We start from the raw sequence: 15,944 nt of genomic DNA on the forward strand, positions 1-15,944 counted from the left end.
GGACGTGCTGCGACTCCAGAGCAGAGCCTGTTGCAAGGTCAAGCTGGAGCTGGCGCTACCAGGAGCGGGGAGGACCAGCAGCCAGGGTTCTTCACCCCAGCAGAGCAGGCTACGTGATGGGGAGATGCCACCCCTCAGCATCCCACCAAGAGCCCCGGGTCCCTCAGCCTGCTGAAGGCACATCTCCAAGACAGCCAAGATGCACTGAAAACAACTGATGGCAAGAAGAGGAGATCCCTATCTGCTGCAAGGCAGAATAAAGCAGCTGCCAAGCCATGTTAAAAGCTGGCTAATTCACCCCCATTTAAGATATTTGTTGTAATGAACCACTATATGTTGAGATGCCCTTCCACACAAAGCAGCTGAGACCACAAAGTGAATGGGATTAAAAGAAACAGGTCCAGCATGTATATAAGCTATAATATACCTACAGTAAAAGAAATAACTATAGATAAAAGGACAATGCACATTTGCTGTTTGTGCCCAGCTTTTTCAGCCTCCTGCTCCGCACCTTTGAGAATTAATAGGAATTACTGCACGATGAAAAAGACCATGACAAAAGTGATCTGCAGTTACTAGACAAATTCTAGGCATTTGCTGAAGCAATTTGGTGATCATTCATATATTCAAAGTTCTGGGATAGAGGCTATCCATGTGTAATGTTTAAGGCAGGAGGGGGAAATCCAGCTCTGTCCTGAACCTCTACACCAGCCAAAGCACTGGAGGAGGCTTCCTGCTGCTGGTGTGATCCCCAAAGACAGGAAGGCTTTCATTCAAAAGGAAGCCACGATCAGTAACATTTTCAGCATTAATGAGTCAGGATGTCTCCTGTACATGCCCAAGAGCATCCCTTTGGATTGGCTTTCTTGCCTCTGCAAGGAGGTTTCTAAGCCCTGCAACATGGATGAAAGACCTCAAGCATGAGAAAGAAAGAAAAAGAAGCAAAGTAGTCTAATCTCTTCACTTTTTGCTCATCACATCACAAAGAAAAACACCGCAATGCAGCCATGGAGGCTAACACCTCCCTTGCCTCTGGCATAGTTTTGTCACTGATAAAAAGTTATTGGTAAAAAAATCCTGGAGTCATTTCTGCTCTTGTGGACCAAGTTACACCAGTGGGAGATGACAGACTTCACCCATGGCAAGCATTTCTCTTTGAACAGAGTCCAGAGATGCCTGGCATCAAGAAACCAGGAGCTCCCAGCTCCTCCAGCAACACTAAGCCATGCACAAACGTTTTCCTCTTGGACTCAGTCCCAAACCCCGTCAAATTAGCACCAACCTTTGCCTCAGCTGTTTAACAAAGGCATCGTGCCAAGCAGAGCAGGCTCATGCCATCCAAGTAAAACAGGCAAATGCCAAAACCACAGATTATAAACCTATTAGAAAAAGTCATCCAGCATTTTTTCCAAGGAGCACAGAAATGCCCAGGAGAGAGCTGGCAGCCCCAAAATCCATGCCAACCTCTTCAACCTGCTGCTGCTGCAAACGGTCCCATACGGTCCTGCAGGATCTTGCCCAGGGAGGGATTTAAACTGGACTCCTTTCACTGCATCAGTTACTTCAGGTCCAGACCCCTGCAGCTCTGGCCCACGGTAACAGCAAATGACAAGGAGATGAATGAAAAAAGCTAATTTAATGCTGACTGCGGTGAGATTACTCGGTGAAACCCGCTGCCAGCTGCCCCACAGCAGAGCTGTGAAGGGACCTCGTGAGATCTCCTAGGCCAACCCCCTGCTTGAGCGGGGTCGGCCAGAGCAGATTTCCCAGGACCATGAGCACAGAGGGCAGATGGGGATCTTGGATCTAGCCTTCCTAACTGCACCACTGCAGGGACGGCAAACGTCTGAGACTGCTGGTGGGAAGCACAGACCTGGGGGATTCATCCTGCACTCCTTCATTGGTAGGTGAATGGAGACCCATCAGGACTCCAGATCCTGTGGTGGCAGGAGCATGCGACCCAGCACATCCTCGTGGGATCCATCTCTGCACTGGTACCTGCTGGTGCTCAAACTCCTGCCTGCAAATGGCAGGTCTAGGCTTTGCTGTGGAGCTAAGAGGTTGTCATTGTGGCTGAAAGATGTCAGCCAGGACCACTTGGACCTGGCACAGACGAGCTCTTGCTCAGGACAGACCAAGCAGAAGATCCCATTGTGGCTGTCTGGAGAGCCCTAGGTGCCCAGGGGAAAGGCTGCATCATGCAAGACCTTCCCCAAGTTCATCCTAAATATGTTGCAACCATGATATGGGCACAGTCTAAAAATACATCCACGTATATAAATGTCAGCTGCAACACTGACTGCTCTTCACAGCCTGTGACCTGACACCTCTGGTGCATCAGCATGAAGAACAGCCTCTGAAGGTGGTCCCACCTAGGCAGCTCCTTCCTGCAGCCTTAACCCCTGCTCTCCACCAAGCCAAAATGCCCAATAACCTTGTAGGCATACCTCTAGGTCTCCAGCTGTGCTTGCAAGGCGCAGGGTGAAGCCTGCAAAGGAGACAGGCTTGCCACGTATCAGTTGGGTCACAGCCCCTGCAGGACACTATCCTGCCCTCCCTTATGCTTGGCCAGTGGACCAGACTGGGTGTTTGGTGGAGGTTTGGCAGGAGATGAAACAGAGCAAGGAGACATGTGTGGACCACACGTTCTCAAAAACACACACATGGAAAATGGCACCTCCTGTCCCAGGCTGACACTGGGTTGGGTGTGGGCCAGTGGGTTACAGGGAGGTACCCCACTACTTGCCATTTGTTAGGAGCTGTTAGTCATCTCAAACTTTGCCAAATTCCAGAGCATGGTTTCATACTAGGAGAGGGTTTTCCACTGTTCTCTCTATTGCAGACCTTACTACCTGGGTGACCTTAATCTAGGAAGAAGGCATGGCAGCACATAACCTAAGCACATCCTCTCCACCTCTCAGAGCATTTTAAGTCCCATTTTCTTGCTGCTCTCATGCTTGGCAGAGCCACATCTGCAGCTCCCAGCATCTGCTTCTTTTGTTACGCGAACCCTAGGAAATGAACCCCAGCGCAGATCTCCAGCTAGCTGGAGGTTTTCCAAACCACTCAGCACTAAACAAATCCATCCAAGCTTTCATGAGATCTCACTGTTTGCAGCAAGTGGAGCTCCCGTCACAGAGCCCAGAGCATCATAGCAGCCAGCAACACTGCGAACATAGAGACAAGCTTTTCTCCTGGAGCACTTACTCTCAAAGAGACAGGGATCAGCAATCAGGAGACCTTCAGACATAGGTCCAAGTAGCAATCACTGCAAATCGGTTTGCAGACAAAAGCTCCACGCAGGTCTGGCAGTGAGGTTCAGCCATTTTTTATACAACTGACAAAACCTTTAAGTGCCTTTATGGCAGGTTTTGATAGCACCAGAGTCGTCATTGCTATCCACCAGCACTCAAAGGCTCAATCTGATGAGCAAAGCTTGGAAGAGACCAAGCCCTTGAACCTCCACCTTGCCATGTTTTATCCATATAACCTTGGGTAAGATTGAAACTTTCCTAATGCTCAAAGCAGGCTCTGACCCTGGGAGCATGAAGGTGCTTCATCTAGTTCAGGAGAAGAGTGAACACAGGACTGCTCAACTACTGCAGGTCCCCACCTGAAGTATAGCCAACTGCACAGGGCAAGCTTTTCCCCTAGGTGTGCACCAGCCACAAGATGGTGAGAAGTGCATGCTGCAAAGCAAAGGAAGAAGGAAATTTGGACTTCTGGGTCTATTCTTCCTCCTGACTACAGGGAAGAGTCAGACGCAGGGGACATAGCCACCACCATCCTGCTGGTACTTGGCACACATCACCTGAGGGCCTCCGTGGCTTGAGACACACATCTGCCATATGCCAAACCCAAGACAGTGCTGCCTTCAGCTTCACCCACAGTGATTTATGCAACCCCCATGCTACTCCTAGGAGAGCAGGGAGACCAATCCTGCCAACTTTCATACTGTAGAAGAGCTTGGCTAAAATGTGCTGAGATTTTAGCAACCAATCTCAAAATCCAGTCCCACCCAACCCCAGGGGAAGGAGTTGTTCAGGAGCTGACAATCATGGCCAATCCAGACGATTTCCCTGAACACCTGACTCCAAACTTGCATGCCAAATTTCCACTATTTCTTTTTTTTTTTTTTTTCATTTGCACATGGAAGACTGTGATACCAGGCAGAAGAGAGCTGTACATCCGCAGCACTTGCACCAGGGGACAAACAAGTTACAGCAGATGTGTGTATGCCCCAAATGAGCCTATGGATGCACAGAGCTTTGAAAGCTCTCTTCTCAATGCCTGAAGCTTGTCATTTCCAGCAAACTACAAGTTTTTCTGGTTTCTCATTAAAGCACAGACAGAAGAGAGAAAACATTTAAAAGCAATGCAGATTTAAAAGATGATCCAGTGAGTCATTAGCCTGCAATAGAATCTCCTGGTTTCCAAACAGCCCTATGCTCCAGAACCAAGTTCAAATTCCAAAAGCACTTTCTTTCAACTTTCAAATATCAAATCCTTGTGAGCTTCCAGCTGCGATTCTGCTGCCTGCTTATCCAACTGCAGACACCAAGTACACATCATGATAACCGTGATCCTCCCCGGGTGGGAGAGGCAAGAATGCAGAAGCTTCCATGTACCTGCTGCTGACCCATGGCTCTCACGGCTGGCCCTCACCTTGGCCATCCCCCTTACTGTGCCCACCAACCAGCTCTTCCTCGCACCCCAGGGAAGGTGATGGTGAGCTAAAAGCAGCATTATGGAGGAGTATCACAGGGATATCCAGGAGGGGACACTGGAGTTTCACACCAGGCAAGCACAAGAAAGCCCAAACTTTGGGAGCCAGTTCCCCAGAGAGTTTGGACATCAATTTCTTTTCTGCTTTGAGTTTGTTGATGGGGCTGGGCAAACACTAGCAGGAAAGGGTACCCTGGCCAATGCACACCCTGCTCAGTGCTAGCCCACTAGCCAGGGCAGTCAATCAGACTGACCTCCAGCATGGCCCCAGATGACCTGGGTCTGATCCCGTCCAGATGACATGGGACAAGTCCCTTTCTCTGGTATCCACCATGTAAGCAGGCACTGTTACCAACATCCAAACTCACTCTGGGTTGCCTTTCACTCTGTCCCACCCAGGACACTGCCCCAGACCCCAGTGCCCGACTTCCTAAACCCCATTAAATAGAACTGTTCCCAAGCCAGAGGCACATAGTAGCTATGTATCAGAAATACCAGAGAAGATGGAGAAGGCTGGAAACTCTCACATTTCTCCTTGTGTAAGCAGCCAGAAAAGTTGCAGACAACACAGGAAAGCTGTCCTACAGCTGGAGGGAGCATGTAGCACAAGAAAATGAGGAGCCTCAGGACATCACCCTGAGCCCACTTGCAATTTCCTTTCTGAAAGCAGAGTTTGGACACTGGATATAAACCAAGCTCGCAGAAGGACAGATTTAGAGGCCACAACACAGCCAGCCCAGAGCATGGTTTCCAGAAGGATAACAGATCCAGTTGCATGATAACAGATCCAGTTGCATGGTGCTGCAAAACTCACATTTAGGTCACCAAGCTTTTAAAATGAATCCTGTTTGCTTTGTCCCTCAGATAAAGCAACCTTACAAAAGTCACCATGCAAACATTTACAGTAGGCACAAAAACCTGTGCAAACCCAGCTCTAAATCCAACATGCAAAATAAGAGCTGGGCTCATTCCCTCAAAGTGAGGGCCATGCTCAGTCTAAGATGCAAACTGGTGGAAACACCAGGAATTGGTCATTTTTTCCATGAAGACTAGTCAACCCCCAAAATAGCACAAGATCAGAGAAAGATCAGAAAAGCTGTAGAGCTTGTCAGAGAACACTAACCATCCTTGCTGAGCTTTCAGTGTATCCACAGAAGTTGATACCATTTCTGTCCTGTGTAGAGGAGGTCTTATAAAACATTTCTAAACCAGATCTTTCTCCACCAGCCGCTGCTTGTTCATGGCATCTGTGTGGCAGATGACTTATGTTGACCTGGGCCAGCGTCACAGGTGCCACATGCATTTTTATGAGCCTGCTGGTTACTGCAGCCCTGTCTGCTGGTGTCAGAGCGGAGGGCTCCAGGAAAACCTGAAGCTCCCAGGAAGTTATCAGCAAAACCTCCATGCTGGACCTACGCAGGTCTCTGAAGCTGTCAGGGAAGGCTGTATGCTGGTTTTCCTGCTTCAGGTGGCCAGGCAGCAAGTCTGACTGCCTCAAAAGACCAAAAAGGGATAAAACAGCAGCTCTAACCAAGGGCTGCAGTTGGATAGGCTCAGCCTGCACGCGAACTGACATGGCCAAAACAAGCTTCTGGACACCAGCACAAAGCCTGGCCAGCAAAAATGCAAGTGAAGTTTCCCTGATAACTCAAGCAGGTGTTGCATGCTCTTCAGGATGGGACCTCTGGAGAGGAAGGTGTGTGGATCCTTCCACCACCCCCAAGAAGAAACCAGCAGAAGACCTGTCACCTCTACAGGGTCTTACTGAGTTAGTTTCCAAACCAGCAAAAGCCACAGCAGGAGGAAATACCTGCCAATGCAGATATGGCAGGGAGGACCAGAGGATTGTTCAGAAGAAGCATCGTCCATCTCGTCTCTTACCAGTCTTTCTCCAAACACCCACCACCAGCAACAAAAAGCCAAACTCAGTTTGGTTCGTCTCTACTCCCAGAAGCACCACCATGCATCATGCTGGATGGGAAACTTAAAGCAGGGAGGGAGAGCAGAAGGACACCAAATGGTGGGCAGCAGCTAATTCCTTCTGCCTTTCACAACAATTGCTCTATCTCCTGCCCCAAAGACTTGAATATCTGCTCCAAAGACATGAAACCAAGAGGAGGCAGAGCCTCCGGTGGGCTTTTTGGCACATGCTGTGTTTCTTGCAAGAACCATCTTTAGCAGTACATGGGATCTTTACTTTTAACCTGTGACACAGCCCAGCAGGCATATGTCCAGGGTCACCCACTGGCATCCACCTCCCTCCCAGACTGGTTATAACCATGTAGTTTGGTTCCACATAGACTCTATTAACCCTTTGCCTAGGAGAAAGGGCAAATGCCCAGACTTGACAGAAATGCTTGAAAAGAGGAACTCTTTATCAGTATGGCACCAATTAAAGCTGCCTGGAGAAAAGGCAATGGGCTTGGGCTGCTGATGGAGACAGGTCGAGGCAGCAGAGGACAGGGATGCTCACCAGGCAATACCACACTCTCCTGCCGCAAGAGAGGAGCCTGCACGAAGCAGAAAGCAGACGACAGCAAAACTGAATGGGAAAGCACAGCACAAGGGCTTACACTGTCTCCCCGCGAAATGCCTGACATGATACACCATGAGCAAGTTGCCGTGACTTGCAGATGACACTGGTCTTCATCAAGGCAGGACTCAAACCAAGGTCGACCTTGATGAATCGGTGGGATGATCTGAAGTCAAACAAGATGAACTTCAGGGCAGACACGGGCAAAGCAAGGAGGGGATGGAAATCAAAGGCACAGTGGCCAAATGGGAATAATTGGCCTGGCAGAATGGGTCTCCAAGGAGGGGACAAGGCTGCCACCAAACGTGAATGCATGCAGTGATGATTGCTTTTCCAAAGCAGCTCTCACGCTGGGAAGCACATGGTGAGCCCATCCAGTGGGAACCGCTGCTGCTCAGAGGTAGGGGCCCCAGCTGGAGAGCTTGGCACAGGGGTCTCCTCCTGGGGACCGGCATCCCCAGCTGCAGAGGGCCCCGGGAGAGCCCCCGAGGGACAGGTTACAAACCTGACACGGTGCAAAAGCTAAGGGAGCCAAGTTTGGTCAGTCTGGAGGGGAGAAGATGCGATAAGGAGCCTTTAAGTATAAAAAGGTGCTGATGGCTTCCTGCCCTCCACATGCCCTGCCTTCACCAGGGTCCACCACCCGTTCCATTGAACCCAAGGCACTGGAGATGAAATGTGTCCCTGTCCATACAATCTGACTGCCCTCCATGTCATGCCATGCACACACACCAGTCCATGCCTCTCCCAGCTGCAAGAGTCACCCCAGCCCTCCAGCACTGCTCCTCAGCATTTAAGCAACTGCTTTTGTAAGCAGGTTATGAAAGCAATCCCTGGCAGCCTTTCAGGCTTTATTTGCCTTGCAGCCTGCAGTTTGTGTCCTGCTGGCAGGCAGGGGAGCCTGACGACTCATGGATGTGCGGTGACTACCCCCCATCCAGGGTCTGCACCCCCTTTTTCCCTCTTAGCCCAGACACATGCTGGGTGCTGCAGAGCCCAGCTGTATCAGTAAGGAGGGCTGATTGCTGCCTTTTTTTGAATGTCAATGAAGAATGCAGTGCAGGTTAATGCTATGCCAGCACTGCCTTGGACAGAAGGACCTGCTGCATCCCCAAAACATCACATCTTGCCATCACTGCATTAGGCTGCCTTACTTCCCAGCTACCCATCCTGCATCTCATAGACAGGCAGGGAGTGAATTCCATTTTCCAGGTTTTCCTGCCAAAAAGCAGAAAATAGAGGAAGAGACACTCAGCAAGGCTCACTCTCAGTCCAACCATGCCTTTGAGGAGCCCAGCACCACCCAAAGCATATCCAATACTGTGCATGCAGCAATCACCCCTCTTGTGCAAAGGCAGCCAGCCAGCACAAGACATTTTCCCTCCACGGCAAGGTGCCTCTTCACACCCCCACCATGTCCTTTGGAGTCCTGCTCCCAGGAAGGACCTCCTGGGTCACAGCCTTTCTGACCCAGCAACAGTCAGCCAGTACTGGTACAGGCTCAGCACAGCCTTCAGCAGCTGGCAACTCCAAAGATGTGCCAGAGGCACTCAGGGAACTGCTAACACCACAAGAGAGGTCAGGTCAGCACCTGGGGCCAAACAATCAGCATCTCCAGGGGATGGACGAGTGTCCACCACACTCACAGCCACACTGGATGGTCTGTCAGTGACCCTGGAGTCCTTTGCAGAGGCAACACACTGTTGTGATGCTCCAACACTGTCCCAGGGATGGGAGTTGGAGGAGCAGGACGGAGCTGCTCTGGTTGCCAACTGAGAAACCAGCTCTGCTGGAGAGATCTCACCATTGCAGCCCCACATGTGAGCTACAGCTTCAGGAGTAGGAGCCAAACCATCCACAACTCCTGGGCCTGGAAGAGGCTCCTCAGCACGGTATGGCATGAGCACATCAGCACAAAACTTCCCTGGGCTATGGCTGGGCTGAGACGGTGGCCAGCAGGTCTGTGCACCCAGGGTAGCTTGGCTGGCCTCCTCTTTGCAGTAATTTTCTTGCTCATAAAGGCAGCACCACATCAGGTGATGTGTAATGTGTACAAAGGATCCCAGCTTCTCAAACCCAAGGTCTGCAGAAAAACCCTGGAGCCCCAGCACAAGTGTTTTCACCAGCAGTAACTATCTCAGATACATCAGCTGAAAATCCAGAGGGCAATCACTGCTGTGACCTGTGAGCAGGAAGAAGGACCTACAAGCACTTGGGGGAAAAACACACCCCAAAAGCCCCTGGTGCCAAGAAAAGAAGCAAAATAGCAGCGATGTCGAGCCACAGTTGCTCTCCTGCTGCGGTTGCTGCCCTGTACCAGGATTTCCACAGCAGCAGGGCTGCAGAGAGGCAAACGCGAGGAGATTGGCTTTCCAGGCATATCGGCTCAACCCTTCATCCCGCAAAAATGAACTGGGGTCTCTGGGTATGAGACATCACCCTCAATCTTATAGAAATGCTCATTAGAGAAGTATAATAGACCCACCACAGCTGAGCCCAGCAGGCCAGGGTGGCAAGCGCAGCAGTCTGAGACACCCCCCCCCCCCCGCCGCCCAAGGAAGAAAGGGGAGAAAAATGAGCTGATGGGATGCCAAACTGAACAAGGGCCTCAGGAGCAGCCTTGTTTAACCAGCCAGCCTCAACAAGCCCTGTGCAACACCTCCTACTGCCGTGCCACTTCGCCTGCCCAGCAGAGACAGCAGCCCACAGATACTGGGGATTTTCAATTTAATTTAATTATAAACCACAGTTCCAGTTAGATGAGGGAAATGTTGCTGTTAGCAAGACACACTGTTTTACCTATCGCTCCCTGCTTCACTGTGGGCCGGTAGGAGCGGGACACAGGAGGGGTTTTGGACATAAAGGAGGGGTGGTACTGCTGCTAATGAGAAGTAGATGGAGAAACTTTGCAGGAGGTCTCATTTGCTGGGCAGGCACCCAAGCTGCTCCCCTCCACCCACAGTGCCATTTCTCTGCCAGACACCACCTCCGAAAGGGATGGGGCCAGGGTCCTCTGCTCCCAACACCCCCCCAGCCTCTCCCAAATCAATTGCCTGCCTGCTCTCCACCCCTGCACCTCAGTTTCCAAGACCAAACTAGGTGGTCTCACTTTTCCAAGGATGTTGCTTTTGTGAGACACCAAGCCCCTGTAACTGACTGGAGAGGATTAGATTTGGGTGTGCAGCATGCAAAAATGAAGGTGATTCCTTCCACAGGGGACATGGATGAAACGTGTGTCATGGCAGCAAAAGAAGACCTGAGGGGTGGATGTTCCATGAGCATAGCAACTCCCAGCAACCATTGCCAACTGCTCCACATTTCTGGAGACACAGCTCTTTCCTCCCCAGTTTTCCAGGGCATTTTCAGGCCAATATCTCAACTAAAGGTGCGACAGTGATGTATTAACATACAAGGTTCTGGTACTGCAGCTCATCATCCTCCTGCCTTCAGGAGACACAACTTTCCATCCCAAAGCAAACATGGCTTGGGGTGCGATATGAACTGTGCAGTGGGAATTGACCCCAGGGGCTTTTTCACCCCTCACAACATGGATACTCACCCATCAAGTAGCTCTTCACCTTCAGGTATCCGACAGCCAGTCGGAGGATGGAGAGTTTATCAAGCCTGGTGCGCACATCTTCAGGGAAGGGCAGCAAGCCGGTCAGCTTGTTCAGCTCCTGGTTGAGCCGGTCTCGATGCCGCTTGGATGGGTTGGACTTCACACCCTCAGGGGGTGGTGGTTTGGGGCTGGAAGAGGCAAAGGAGAGTTTAATCAAACTGGGCCTGTCTGACAGGCTCTTTCCAAACCCAGTGTTGACTTTAGTGCAGCCACAACAACAGTAGACCATCAGGTGGCCAAGGTAAGGCCACACGGCAGTGAGAGCAAGCTCCAGCAAGCCCAAAAGGCAATGGCTGGAGGAGACATGGCCATCCCAACCGGCCACCTTCTGCAGCCCCAGGGATGATGTTCTCCAGCTGGAGCGTGGGGTGATCCTCAGATGGGTACCTTAATGTGCAGCCTGGCTGAGACAGCTCAGCTGGACACCACAGCCTTGCTCCCACCAGAGCCCTGGCAGGGAAAAAGACACTGAGGGCAGAGATCTACAAGCCATCAGAGCATCTCTTGGAGGTCTGGTTAGACTTTTCCACCCACAGTCTGCTATGTCCACCCTTTCTCCTCTTCCTCATCCCATACCTTTCTCACACAGCAGGTCTCTCCCTGGCCACATGCCACATGCTCACACCAGGTCCTCACCACAGAAAGCTCTACCTTGAGTTTCTCAGAAGATTGCCAGGCCTTGGCAATAAGCATGCTAACAAATAGCAAGAATGAGAAGCAGGCAGGTCCAAAAAGATTTTTTTATTTGACTTTATTTCAATTAGCTTCTTTTAAGTTTCCTCTGACTCCTCAGAGCCTGAATCCATTGCTTTAATTATGAATATTACAAAGAGGAGTACATGTGAAAGTTAATGACAGGATTTGGACAAAGAGATAGGGTGGCTTAGTGCACAGCACTTAGAAAACAGCCTCTTTAAAAAAAAAAAAGATTTTAAAAAAAATTTGTTCTCTTCCAATATTCTGATTTCTGATCCTTTCAGATGGGCATTTCCAACCTAAAACAACATCTGATGCCAAACTTAGGCTCTGGGACCATCTGGGACTCCATCTGCAGAAGGAGTAGGGTCCATGAGAGCAGCTCTTCTCTGTCTTAAGCTGACATGGGCACCCATCTCTATCAGCTGCAGTTATTTCACACACTACAGCTGAAATCTCAGCCACAGCAGTAAGAGGTTAGTTAATAACATTAATGAGTCTTGGATGTCACCTTGTCTCCTTTGGTTTTTAATGCTGGTTTGAATTTTTGAGCTTGAAGAAAAACCCTTCAGACCCCTGCCTCTGTATTTGGTTCCACTGCATCCCCTAACATGCAGCTTTTATTGTTTTGATGTAATTTGTCTAACCACAACCTCCCTCTCTGCAGGCATCCTTGCTTCATAAAGTAGCTTTGGATAACAGGATCTGCCAGTATTTAGCAGCAATTTAAACTCTCCCCTCTACTACCACTCTTAAATCTCATCTGGCAGGACTGCTCGCATGTGTGACAAGAGAGGAAATGAGCATTAAATGAAATGCAGTGAGGTGCCTGTTGAATTTTCATTGCGGAGAGGTACCAAGGGATCTTCTAAGCATGAATGGAAAATTGTAGCATTTCTGCAGAAAAGCTCAATCATGCTCTTTTGTAACATAAGCATCAGGAGGGATATACCCTGCTTCTCGGAGAGGCTGGGTACAACTCATCACCAAACTTGTCCATACAACCTGGACAAAACACACTGGCACCAGTGCTTTTATGTACTCCATTACCCAGTGGCTTAAACACTTTTGAAGTCACAGTCACTCATCAGGAAGGAAAAAATAAAATAGTTTTCCTTTGACTCTGTCTCTGATTAATTAAAAAAAAAAAGAGAGGTAAAGAAAATTATTCTGAGTTTCCTCAGATATCCTCTAAAGAAAAGTCCTCTGCCCACTCACTATCCAAATTTAGCCCATAAACAGCCAAGAAGGAAGAGAAAATGAGACTGGAGATAACCAAGGAGTGCTGCTCTGTATGGGAGTGGGTAAAACGCAGAGGTGTAATGTGGTCTCTTGTATAGTCTGGCCAAGCACTGGAAATACTCTGCCTGAGACACACGTGGTGATAGTCAGCAGCGAAGCTAAAGGAGGCTAAGGAGGACACCTCAACATCTCTGTCTGTGCACGTCCCCAGCTGCAGCATGCAGGGTGTTTCACGGCTAGCCTTGAGAGGAGACATGACGAAGAGGCAAATGGCTCTGGTGACGCCAAGTGGCTCTTTTTGCAGCCAATTTCTGCAGGCAAATGCTGCACCCAGGATCTCCCAGGGCCAGAGGCTTCACAGTTCTCCATCCTTACGGATGCCACAGGGAAACAGCTTCCAGGTGCTTACTGCCAACAGCTCTGTTTGCTCTCTGCCAGGCAGTTATGAAGCTCCCAAGAGCTCTATGCAAGCCAGCAGGCAGGGCCAAGAGAAACGCCAGCCCCCCATCAACATGAACTTACCAAGGGAAAGGCATTGACTTGAGCACAACCACTTTATTAGCCACCAGAGAATCCGCACAAGCAAGCACTGCAGGAAACAACATTTCCTGCCGCTCATGGAAACAGTGAAGCTTGGTCTAGATGTTTAAAATCTGTTTAAATTCCCTGCCCTTAGGCCTGTCTCCATCCACACTGCAGGGCTAAGCACTGACAGTCTTTCCTGGCCCTGGGCACCATGCAAGGCTGTCCCAGGGAGCACTGCTACCCAAGCACAACCTGGACTTCCACAAAGCAGCTCAACATCTATGCAACAAGCAAGGAAAAGACACCTTAAAGAGGTCTGAGGCCCCGTTCTGTTTGCAGGAGTTCTAATGCAGCACCGTCTTATGAAATGGATAAGGTGCAAAGCTCAGCATGGCCGTGCCACAAAGTTCACGATGAAGTTGCTGAGAAAAGCGGCTGGCCCCCGTGTAGATGGGCTGGAGCAGAGCGGCAGGGAAAGCTCTGCTCCCAGGAGGGCAAAGGCTGTGCCACTGCTGCACTGTTGTTTTTCCCCAGTTGCCCTTTGAACCGGGAACCCAGCAGGAAGTTTATCACTTTTGCAAGCTGGCAAGTACCAAGTGATATTAACTATTAACAACAGCTGAGGTTGCCTGAGCTGATATATTGTCTCCTAATTTTTATTATTTTTTTTAATAAGTTAAAAAGCCCTGAGCAAGCTGCAAAGGGACCAGAGAACTCCCTAACCCCATCCTTCCCTCCCCACCCGGCTGGCTGCACATCCCGCTGCCCCCAGCCCTGCTCTGCCTGACCTTTCCCAGCAGGACCCTGCCGCAAGATCTGCCCAGTCACAGAGGAAAAGAATCTTTTCCAATTCCCAAGGCTGGCCCTGCAGTACCAGGGATCAAGGTCCCTTCTGCTCCAAAGGGACACCTTCTCCTGCACCCTGAGCCACACAAATCCAGCCCAAACCCTCAGTCTGGCCACGCCAGCCCCACCACGGGGCTGGAATCGCCACTCCGAGGTGAGCAGGAGAAAGGTTGGAGGCAGAGCAGCTACCCATCGTGTTTTCACACTTCTTTAAGACTCCCTAATAAACACCCAAGAGAGGCTCCGGCTCACCTTCTCACCACCGGTTTATAACACTGATGCTCCCTCCTTCATCCCAGGCTTGGGCTCAGCTTAACATCTCACCGTACCTTTGTAACGTTGATGCTTCCTCCTTCATGCCAGACTTGGGTTCAGGTCACCTGTCTCCCCCCTCCACTGCCTCCCAGAAATACATATATACACCTTTATTTCCTAGACACCTGGCAACCCGAGGTAAACAGGCTGATGTGACTTCAGAGCTGGTATGGGGGGAGGCACGGGAGTCCCAAAGCCAGGAAACTCCAGCGACACATCAGGGAAGCATTATGCAACAGCTATTGAGCAGCCTGCTAATTAATTATTAAGGAATAGGGATCTTTTGGTAAATAGTAATTGCTGTACGTTCGATTTACACAGGCACTGAAACGTGAGCCAGCTTGCAACTCAAACCAGAGGACAGCTGAGCATCTCAAACTCTCCAACGAGCTTCCTCACAGGAACACTGGGGATGCAGCACAATCATCGTCGGGATTTTTATTTTTTCACCAGCGTGCCAGAGCCTACAAAGCATTAGCTCCAATTAACCCTAATTAAAACAGAGTAGCCCAAGCATGCTGTCTCCCTATCTCTTTTGCTGCTTCAATGCTCACATCAGAGCAGCCTAACGCAGTTCCCCAGAACCAGCCTGACCCTCGCAGACCCGTTTTCTACCCCCCCGCCCGGTGTCCCCCCCCCCACCTGCCCCAGCCTCCTCCCCCATCCCAGCGGCTGCCAACCTGCCGCCCCCCGGCTCTCACCGGGGGGAAGCACCCTTCCTCCTCCCCCCCTCCCCGGGTGCACGCCCGACCCCCACCCCGCCGCACCCACCTCTTCGGCACCGGCTTCTTTCTCTTCCTCCCGGCGTACATCCCGCCGGCAGCGCCGAGCACCGGGCGCGCCGAGCATCGGGCGCGGGGCTGGGTGGGGCGGCCACGCCCGGGGGCGGGGTTTAAGGGGGACGGCGGCGGGGCGGCCCCGGTCCCTTCCCCGCCCCGGACCCCGCCCCCCCCGGGGACCTCGGACCGGCCCCCGGCGAGGCACCGGCCCTGCGAGGTCCCCGGTCCCTGGGTCGCCGTGCCCGGGAGCCACCGTGGTGGGCAGGGAGCGCCGTGCCCGGAGGGTCACCGTCCCCAAGGGGCCACCGGATCCCGGGAAACACCGTGCCCGTGGGCCACCGTCCCCTAGGGGCCACCGGATCCCGGGAAACACCGTACCCATGGGCCACGGTCCCCAGGGAGCCGCTAAATCCTAGGAAACACTGGTCTCCGGGGAGCCACCAAATCCTGGGAAACACCATGCCCATGGGCAACCCTGCCCAGGGAGCTGCTGTGCCCATGGGCCACCATTCCCAGAGGGTCACTGTGCCTGGGGAGCCACTGCACCCCAAAAGTCACCACGCTTACAGCTCACCGTGCCTATGGGCCACTGTGCCTGTTAGGCAGTGTGCACAAGGGGCCACCAAATCCTGGGAGCCACCGTGCCTATGGGCCACCTCTTTTT

General features: G+C 51.3%; 1 protein-coding gene across 1 annotated transcript in view; it reads right to left on the reverse strand.

Annotated features, from left to right (window-relative positions):
* LOC142031594 (uncharacterized) overlaps positions 1 to 15,313 on the reverse strand; it is a 30,327-nt gene extending 15,014 nt beyond the window's left edge. Inside the window, exons 1-2 of the mRNA XM_075029261.1 lie at positions 15,273 to 15,313; positions 10,818 to 11,005 (exon numbers count right to left, since the gene is read on the reverse strand). Coding sequence (XP_074885362.1) covers positions 10,818 to 11,005; positions 15,273 to 15,313 — 229 coding nt within the window. The remainder of the gene's footprint in view (positions 1 to 10,817; positions 11,006 to 15,272) is intronic.
* Between the last annotated feature and the right edge of the window lie 631 nt (positions 15,314 to 15,944).

This window comes from Buteo buteo, chromosome 5, assembly GCF_964188355.1.
Source record: "Buteo buteo chromosome 5, bButBut1.hap1.1, whole genome shotgun sequence".
Classification (NCBI taxonomy): domain Eukaryota; kingdom Metazoa; phylum Chordata; class Aves; order Accipitriformes; family Accipitridae; genus Buteo; species Buteo buteo.